Below are 10209 nucleotides of genomic sequence, written 5' to 3'. Positions count from 1 at the left end.
TTGAAATTGTGGGTGGCTCTGAAAAGAGCCTTTGGTTGCTAATGCTTTAAAACCAAACTAATTACGCCCTCTCTCCGCGAATGCGGCGGGCCAGCTGGATGTCCTTAGGCATGATGGTGACTCGCTTGGCATGGATGGCGCACAGGTTGGTGTCCTCAAACAGACCCACCAGGTAGGCCTCACAAGCCTCCTGCAGGGCCATGACAGCTGAACTCTGGAAGCGGAGGTCTGTTTTGAAGTCCTGCGCGATCTCACGCACTAGACGCTGGAACGGCAGCTTGCGGATCAACAGCTCGGTGGACTTCTGGTAGCGACGGATCTCGCGCAGGGCCACGGTGCCGGGCCGGTAGCGGTGGGGCTTCTTCACGCCGCCGGTGGCCGGGGCGCTCTTGCGAGCAGCCTTGGTGGCCAGCTGTTTGCGCGGGGCCTTTCCTCCAGTAGACTTGCGAGCGGTCTGCTTGGTACGAGCCATAGTGGACTGCTAATACTGCACAAGACTGAAAACCTGGGACACTACTTCTGCTGCACCCACAGCTACTATTTATAGTGTACAAAAAATAATGATTGGATGAAAACACTGTTCACCTGTGACGTTTAAGACTCTGATTGGTTTACATTGAAGACCTACAATTACATTTTCCCTGTTAGTCCGCATCTTCCCTTTTATTGTGTGTGTGTGTGTGTATTTTAAAATGAAATAAAATTATGGTGACTGTCAACTTCTCCAGCATTCTACCTGCCAACGCACAGAAACTTGTCCTTGCTGCCATAAAGAATCGAAAGCAAACTTGATGTCTTAATTATTGAAATGCTTAATGAAATTCTGCGTTGTGTGATGGAAGGCCAGATTCTACCTTTTGATTGGTTTACTGTGCTTTTCTTAGTAGCCACTAAAAAAAGCAGATCTTGAATTCCTTATTTGCATGCAGAGACTCCCTTTAGTCTTCAGCTAGCTATGCATTAAACAAGGGAAACTTAGTATTAAGATAGCAGAAATCTGACTCGGGTCATTTTGCATGTTTCTCCATTAGCTGAATTTGTTTAGACGCTTTGGGTTATTGCACTCAAACCTAAATATTTTCAAGCATTGTTGGCCATAAATCACTCAATTACACTTCCAACTTTTTTTGATAGGACAATAATAGAACCGGTCATAATAGATTATTATTACATTATTTTGTATTTTCTTTTAAAAGAAACTAGACGGGTTTTTCTCCATAGCTATTTCGAACTTGTCGGGATGAGAAGTCATGTCATAGCTTTCCTTTCCTGAGCAATAATGGGTACTTTGTCAGAATTGATTAACACTATTGGCTCGAAATGTGAACTCACTAAAATGTAATGTTACACAGCTCTTCAGTACAGAAGCTGGTAAACAAGATCTACAGGCTGGTGTTCTGGTCTTCTAACCATGAAAGCATTCCTTGAGTTTGACCCAAGTCAAACTTCTTGGGTTTTGATTAGGTAATTTACAGACACGCTTCATTATTTGAGTTACATACTAATAGATATCTACCGCCTTGTGGTGTCCCTGCTGTGCTTGAAATTCCCACCTCAAGCACCCAGCCAGAGAAGTTTGGGAGCATCTCTGGGCAAGAAACGCAGTATGATTATAGGTCATACTATAGTTAGGAGCAAAGATCTTGAGAGCAAGTAGGGGGCAAGGGGGCGGGGCTTACCAGGGTTCAAGGGGCGGGATCTATCGTGCACCAATCACAGCGTGCCCCTGCTCTATAAATACGCCGCGCGGAGGCCTTGTCTTTCTACTCCTTTTCTTCCTTTTGGTATTGGTAATCCTGTCTTCTGCAGCAACCATGTCGGAGACTCCTCCAGTCGCTCAGCCTGCTTCCGCGGCCACGGAGAAACCTGCGGCTGCAAAGAAGACTAAGAAGCCGGCTAAGGCTGCGGCACCTCGTAAGAAGCCCGCTGGACCCTCCGTTTCCGAGCTCATCATACAAGCTGTCTCCTCCTCTAAGGAGCGCAGCGGCGTGTCCCTGGCCGCGCTCAAGAAGGCGCTGGCGGCCGCCGGCTACGATGTGGAGAAGAACAACAGCCGCATCAAGCTGGGGCTCAAGAGCCTGGTGAGCAAGGGCACCCTGGTGCAGACCAAGGGCACCGGCGCCTCCGGCTCCTTCAAGCTCAACAAGAAGGCAGAAGCTAAGTCTAGCACCACTAAGGTGTCCGTGAAGGCGAAGGCATCGGTGGCGTCTAAGAAGCCGAAGAAGTCTGCTGGGGCTGCAGCCAAGAAAACTGTGAAGACCCCGAAAAAGCCCAAGAAGCCTGCCGTCTCGAAGAAGCCCTCCAAAAGCCCAAAGAAGCCGAAGATAGTGAAGCCCAAGAAGGTGAGCAAGAGCCCCGCCAAGGCGAAGGCGGTGAAGCCCAAGTCTGCCAAGGCGAAGGTGACAAAACCGAAGACCGCGGCTAAACCCAAGAAGGCGGCGCCCAAGAAAAAGTGAACAGTTCGGTTGGAGGCTTTTTTCCAGTAACCCAACGGCTCTTTTCAGAGCCACCTACAAAACTCATCAAAGGGCTTGGCACTCATTTCACTTGCTTTGTATGTACATAGGCATGCTGCTTATTCCTGCCTAAGCAGGTGAGGGTTTCTTCCCAAGTCCAACAGTGACAGGCTGTCCAGATGACTGCACTTTCCTGCGTAGCTAAGTAGCATTCCCAACTTCGTGCGAATACCTTGGCTGGGTGGGGTTAGTGGTAAACCAGAGGAACCACTCTCTCCAGGTGTGGTCGATAATCTTTACCGGATGGTTGGTATGGTTTGCAGTTACTTATCCCAAGTAAGCCTCCTGTGCTGCCATCCTGAGGCCGAGAACGCGGGTCCTAAAGGTGCATGATAAGCGCTGTAACACTGAGGACATAGGACTAGTTTGAGCAAGTGGGTTCTTTATAGGCATGCTGGGCTCTTGGAAGTTTTGGTTTTTGTGAGGGAATGTCTGGTTCTTTAGCTCTTAGGACAGAATTGGTCCATCTCTATGCAGTACTGAAAATGTCACAGGCAGCTTTTGTAGGTTTTGCTACCCACTTGTGCTCTTGAACTGAGTCTAGTGCTTCCCAGGTACCCTCCCCCCGTTCCCCAGTCTTTTGCTGGGCTCCCCTACTCAATCCTTTGCGTTCAGTTTTTTAAGACTTAATATTGGTGTGGGTGTGTACATTGTGCCTGGGCGTTGGACGACAGTTTGAAGTTGGTTCTGTTCCACAATTTGGGTTCCAGGGATGAGCTCAAATTATCAGGCTTGGTGGCAAGTGCTTTTTACTGTCTGAGCCATCTTTCCAGCTCTGATCTTAGTTTTTTGGGTTTTGGTTTGTTAAAATACATTTGGCCATAAACAGTAATGATTGTTTTGCTTTTCACTTAGGGTTAATGTAGTGAAAAGTGACATGCACATTGAGACATCTTGTTTTTCAACGAAATTTTAGAAAATCAACTAGTAAAGGCACAGGCTTTTTATCTCAAGCACATGGGAAGCTGAAGCTAAAGGATCCTGAATTCAGGCCAGCCCAGCCTACAAAGCTAGAGGCTGTCTTAAAACAAGCTCAGGGAGGATTTGGTTGAGTGTGTTTGTTTTGTTTTGTTTTTAACCAAAAAAGCCTTCCACATGAAGTATTCTTATTTATTCATTTGTTAATCTGTTGTTAGGCACTAAACTGAACATGATGTAACAAATAGGATTCCATACTGCTAATTACAATGTATATTTTACATTTTTAGTAAAAGAACATTTCAACTTCCCTTCCTCAGAGTGGGCTCATCAATTTCTGCAGTCTAAAGGATTTAGAATAATTTCAGTTAATTTAGAATAATTTAGTTATGAATAATTTCAAATTATCTTGCTCACTAGCATCTATTTTATGTTTGTTATTTTAATATTCCATCTGGGAATTGCTTGCTTGTGTTTCTTGCTCATTTTTTTTTTTTCCAGAGTGGTCTCTCTTGTTCCATTATGGATTTGTTGGTTGGTTGGTTGGTTGGTTTTAGATGTATGTTTATTTTTGTGTTAAGTGACCTCTCCACATGTATGTATGTGCACTTTAAATGCCCTGGGAGTGAAGTTACAGATGATTATGAACCACTATGTGAGTGTGGGGAACAAACCACTTAGGGGTTGTTCTGTAGAAGAACAAGTGTTCTTAACTACTGAGCCATCTCTCCTTTTGCATCTATTATATTTTTTAATATAGTGTAAAAATGATTTTTCTTCACCATTAGCATTGCACAGTGTTCTTTGATTTTTTTTTTTTTCCTTTATTTTCAGTGTGGCATTTTTTTTGAAAATTTTCATATTGAATTTAATGTTTTGATGTTATATGTTTTAATGTGTTAAATATGCATATGTCTTTAATGGCTTCTGGGTTTCGGCTTTTGATTAAGAAATTATACCCCAGTACCTGAATTATTGTAATTTCTTAGATTTTTAAGAATGTTGCTTTTTACAGCATTTTTAGGTTCGTCTGGGTGGATCTGCTGGTGCACACATCTATTTAAGAGGCTGAGGCAAGATGATTCCAAATCCTTGTACTGCCTGGGCAACAGAGTGAGGTTTTTGAGACCATCGTGAGCAAATTAGCAAGATCCTACCTCAAAGTAGAAAAGTGAAAGGAGGGAGGGCTGGGGAAAAAAAAAGCTTAGCTTGTGTGAGATCCTGGGTTTAATTCCCAGTACTGTCCCCCTCCCCTCCAAAAAAAAAAAAAAAGTAAGAAAAGAAAAAAAAAGAAAGAAAAAGAAAAAGTAAAATTAGTTTCTAATCCATAAACAATATATTTAATGTTGTTTTAGTTAGCTATTCCAAAACCATTTATTAAATAATCCATCTTTTCCCTTCACTGGGTTAGCATACATTCTTTTATTTCTAAACTTTTTACATAAAAGGATCTAGGGTCTATTTTTCAATCTACTGTTCTGTCCATATAAACTAGGTACAATTTAAATTTTTTATTCCTATTTATAGGCTTATCTCTACTGTGACTGCAACATTTCTCATGGCCTTTTGTTACCTCTTATTGCTAAGAGGCAAGAAGCATATTGATAGGAGATCAATATGCAGGACACAGAAAAAAATGACTGACAAACTGCCAATACAAGAAGACAGTTTAAAGTTTCCTACTTTGATGAAGAGTCTGCTAGACACTATAGCCTATGGGCTGAAGATGGAAGATTACAGAACTTCCAGTGACTTGCCAGGCAGTGAGTTGTATCTGTCATTTCTAGAGTTTATATACTATCCTTCTGTGGTCTTTGAGGGAGTTGAAGACAGATAGTTATGGTTATAGTTTTCCTTAGTATTAAAGACAAGTTACTTAGACTTTAGACACAAAGATAGAATAGATGATGGAATATTTTCTTCAAATCTTGCTAAATGTTAATGGACTAAATATTGTTAACTGTGATTCTTATTTGATAACTGTTGTGTGATATATTTTGCTATGTTAAGGTTAAAACCCTTCTTTTTATTTAGACAGAAAAGAGGAGATGATGGGAGATGAACTAAATATTGTTAACTGTGATTCTTACTTGATAATTGTTGTGTGATATATTTTGCTATGTTAAGGTTAAAACCCTTCTTTTATTTAGACAGAAAAGAGGAGATGATAGAAGATGCCATTATGTATATATATTTCTCATACTGGTTAATGAATAAAGCACTGTTGGCCAATAGGAAAGGAAGATAGGAGGGACTAGGAGACAAGGAAGAAAGAGGAAGTAGTAAGGAGGAGTCAAGATGGAGAGGCTGGGGAGATAAGACACTGGCCCCTTTCCCCTGTAAGAAGACCACATGGAAATATTAGATTAACAGAAATGGGTTAATACTTAAGACAGAGCTAGCCGATAAGAAACAAGTAACGGGCCAACAGAATTATATCTAATACAGTCTCAGTGTGTTAATTGGGGCTGGCACGGCGGGACAAGACCAGCGGCGGGCAGAAAAAACCTTACTCATTACAGCATATTGTTTTCATGTATCTAGCTAAATTTCCAATTTCTGAAATTCTACTTTATTTTACTATTTTAAAAATCATGTGTGGAGTTTTTCATAGTTGACAAAAAATAAATAAATCTGCCTTTTAAAAATTCCAATATGAATCCCATGCATTTTTGTGCTGCTTTTGCTACAAAAGTACAAGGTATTGATTTTAACAGGCATTTTAATTCCTGGTTTTAATTTACATTGTATTGGATGCTGGCTAGCTATTTCTTATTAACTTTTTAGTATATGCATTTTAAGTAGTTCATTTCATTCTCATTTGACTTAAATTGTTTGGATAGTTAATATAGTGATTTTATTTTAATTTGTTTAGTACTTTTTTAAATGTTAGGCCCTCAAACATGGTGTGACGGAAAGATTTAAAAGAATGAAACTTGTTTTTTCTAAGAGAGAAAAGCAGAATGAAGTAATGGAGTTGAGAGGGCAAATCACAGTTCTGAGAGTCTTCAGGCTGGGAAATTACCAGCTGAGTCAAATGTTGTTGATAGACAAATTCGAGTCAGAATTCCTTAGTCCTGCTGCTCGGAATCATTTTTGTGGCTTTGCTAACAGCTTGTGGGAAGATGAAGTTATAAATTTGCATCTTTAATATATGTGTTTTTAAAGCTAGGAGATTGGGTCAGGTCAGATCATGAAAGTAATGACTGAGGTAGTAGAGAGAGAGAGAGAGAGAGAGGTCTGATTGCTGAATCATCCAGTGTCAAAAGGTGAGGGAGATCTGGCCTTGAACATTTGTCACACATAATTATGAATATATGTCTATATTTGGGGACTTCAATTTGTTTACTTCAAAGTAAAATCTTAAAGTAATCTGGTTTCTTTAGTTGGTTTTAGTGGTTTGAGACCAGAGTCTCATGTATGCAGCCTCCAAAACGCCATGATTACAAAGATATGCCCAACAATGCTTGGCTAAAGTAGTGTTATTCTACTGGACATCCCAGCCTGGTAGGAACGGAATAAAACAGAACATGTTATAGCATATTTTAGACATTTATGTTGTTAGCTGTGCGCATGCATTTTCTGCATTATTTTCACAAATATTTCATATTTGTGGTCATTGTGAAATATTCTGAAAGCCAGTGGTTAAGGTGTAGCCATGGTCTTCCAGTCTGGAGAGTCCATGTTCAGACTGATGTCCTGACTCCAGAAGTGACCGATCTACCTATAAAAACAAGCAGCAGAGACTTTAACAGAGCTTCCTGCAGCTAAAAGGTAACATCAGGTGTAGCGCCCTCCTTACCATCTGTTCCACGAATGGGCGAGGCCTAGAGATTGAAATAAAGACAAGACAGCGGGTCATTCACTCAATGGCAATGTCGGAACGCCAAATGCCATTTATTGAAGGGAAAGAACAGGCTTAAATACCGACTTACAGCACAGTGGAAAATTACAGGAATTTTAGGCTTAGCTCCTCCCTATGAGGTGTGTGTTGTCACGAGGTGTGTGTCATCAAAACGGGAAGAGTACCAACAAAAGCCTTGGGGCAAGGAGCTCTGGCCAACAGCTTCAGGCTTGTTCAAGGTGCCTCGGGGGTCCATGCAGGGGCCTACAATCAGGCACACACACATGTTTTTAAATTTCGATATGTATTTATATTATAAGTGAGAGAGGTGAGGAGGGAGAAGGAGGGGATGAGAGAGGAGAGAGAGTGAGCACATGACAGTCTCCTGTGAAGGCTAGAACTTGTGGACATCAGTCCTCTCCTGCCAGGTAAGTGGGACTGGGAGCAGGGTTGGGGGAGCACAACTAAAAGCAGGTCAGGCACCCTTTCTGGCTGAGTCAGTCTTCTTAGGGATCCAAATTCTATCCTTTACTTCTTGCTTTGTCTCTGCCTTTGGAGCTTTTTGAAAGGAAAGTCTGAGAAAAATCACCCGAAATAACAGAATAGGACCTCAATAAAGAAATACATGTTCGTCACAATTCCAGTTCATACAACACTCACAGGACAAACCAGAAAGATGGGCCAGGGAGTCAGAGGAGAATCTCTCATGCCGGTTTCATTGTGTCTTGTAGCCAAACTACAAAAGGAAAATATTGAGGGAAAGGGGAAGAATGTATTGTTTTCTTTATATTTTCAACTTTTAGGCAAGGTACAATGTAAAGTAAATTAGAAGACACTAATCTACTTATAAAACACGACTAGAGAGATGGTGAGATACAACAGAAGATATTTGCTGCTGTGAGCCTAAGATCTGAATGAGATCCCTGTGACCCACATTGCAAGAGAATTCAGCTCTCACAAGTCCTCGTCTGACTCAATGTGTGTGTGCCATGATATGCTCACACACACACACACACACACACACACACACACACACACACAAACACACACACAATAAATGTAATTTTAATTTATAAATTGTAAAAAGGAAAGCTAGGTAAGTAGATGTTTAATAAAAACATGGCCAAGTAGTTCACTTAGGCATCCCCTTGTGTGTGTGCTCCATTGCTTTAACCAGTTAACCTATCACAAATGTTTTTAAATTTTAACAAGAGCTACATTGTCATTGTCAAGTATGTCTTAGAATAGATTCCCAGAGATAGGATTTCTGTGAAAAAAAAAAAAAATGGTAAAAAGTAACACTAAAGTACAGGTTTTCATGAAATCATTATATAACTTTTTGAAATACAAATAATGAAGGACAAAATGCTGATAAACCAAAACTACTATTGAACGGCTTTTTAAATGTTAATTTTAGAAGGTAACAATTATTTCAAAAGTCAAAACTATGGGGAAAGATACACACTGAGCTTCATACTTATGTCCTGGCCATATAGTTTATGTAAATACAAAATCTTTGTACAAGTGTTTTGGTTTCCCCCCCCTCCCTTTCATAGGGATAATACATACACACTCTGTACTATCTGTCCCTGGGCTGAATCTGTAAAGGGAAACCGTTCTTTTGCTGTCTGTGATATGTGGCATACTTTATGTGAAGTGACAAGACTTTATTCAGGCTCCTATCTATAGATGAATGTGTTTTGTAAGAAATAAGCCCTCCCTTTGTAATAGAAAAAAATGCAAACAAACTACATTTCTTTTTTCAAGATAGTCCTACCTGTCTTTCAGAATTGCATGTGATGACTTTTTCTGTCGCCTGTGCTGGATGGTTTTACATCAACTTGACACAAGCTATAATCATCTGAGAGGAGACAAACTCAATTGAGATGTTTCCATAAGGTCAACTGTAGGCAAGCCTGTAGAACACTTTCCTAATTAGTGATTGATGGGAGAAAGCCTAGATCATTATGGGTGGTGTCATACCCAGTCTGGTAGTCCTGGGTTCTTTAAGAAAGCAGGCTGAGCAAGACAGGAGTAGCAAGTCAGTAAGTAGCACCCCTCCATGGCTTCTGCTTCAGCTCCTGCCCTCATGTTCCTGCTCTGTTTGAGTTCCTGTCCTGACTTCCTTCAGTGAAGGAAGATATAGAAAAGTAAATTCTTTCTTCCCTAAAGTTGCTTTGGTCATGGTATTTCATCATAGCAATAGTAACCCTAACTAGGACATCTTCTTTATTTTTATGTAATTTATAATTTTAAATCAAACCACAGCACTGCCCCATCTCCACCCTAGCTGGTCTGGACTTCCTCTTCCAGAAGGAAGGCCAATTTGGGAAATCGAACACCCAGAGGATGTGTACTTAGGAATAGAAAACAATGTCTAAGAGAACCCACTGCTCGGATATTAGAATTTGTGTGTTCCGAAATTCCCCAAGCTTTGATGGTAGGAAGATAAAGTCATACCTGCTTTATTTCTTCCTGAACACTGAGCTTTGACCATCTGCTTATTCCTGTAACCTGGGCTATAATAATAGCATATGTTACTTCAAGCAAGAGTATATTATCTATGAAAAAAGGCCACATCCTAGTCCTAGCATTTGGTAGCTTGAAAGCCCGCTGGAAATTTTTCAGGCATTTTGTGAGCCTATTGTTAAGCCTAGTGGTAAAGCATGTGACTTACAATTAAATAACACAATTCAAAGTCAGGTATCAAACTTCCCTTCCAACTATATGATAAGCATTCACACCTCTCATACCTTGAGTGGTGAATATATTACATGACCTGGCACTGTGTTTCTTCCATAACATTGTTAGTTCACGATCTGGTGGGAGTAGTTCAGCCATGAAATGGGGCAGCATTACATGGAGGGCTTTTTTTCTTTTTTAAACATGTATGTTGGGGGGGGGCTGTCTTTCTAAAAGTTGGCTTGGAGA

The 10209-nt window shown here is 40.7% G+C and overlaps 2 protein-coding genes across 2 annotated transcripts; one reads left to right on the top strand and one right to left on the bottom strand.

Annotated features, from left to right (window-relative positions):
* Nucleotides 1–61: 61 nt before the first annotated feature.
* On the bottom strand, nucleotides 62–472 carry LOC127229465 (histone H3.1). The gene has a single exon (XM_051194572.1). It carries the CDS (start codon nucleotides 470–472, stop codon nucleotides 62–64), a length of 411 nt encoding a protein of 136 aa, XP_051050529.1.
* A 1342-nt stretch (nucleotides 473–1814) lies between these two features.
* H1-1 (H1.1 linker histone, cluster member) lies at nucleotides 1815–2516 on the top strand. The gene has a single exon (XM_051194600.1). The coding sequence runs from the start codon at nucleotides 1815–1817 to the stop codon at nucleotides 2454–2456; it is 642 nt and encodes a 213-aa protein (XP_051050557.1). The 3' UTR covers nucleotides 2457–2516.
* The last annotated feature ends 7693 nt before the right edge of the window (nucleotides 2517–10209 follow it).

Source organism: Phodopus roborovskii, unplaced genomic scaffold (genome assembly GCF_943737965.1).
Source record: "Phodopus roborovskii unplaced genomic scaffold, PHOROB, whole genome shotgun sequence".
NCBI classification, from domain to species: domain Eukaryota; kingdom Metazoa; phylum Chordata; class Mammalia; order Rodentia; family Cricetidae; genus Phodopus; species Phodopus roborovskii.
This window is presented reverse-complemented; position numbering and strand designations above follow the sequence as displayed.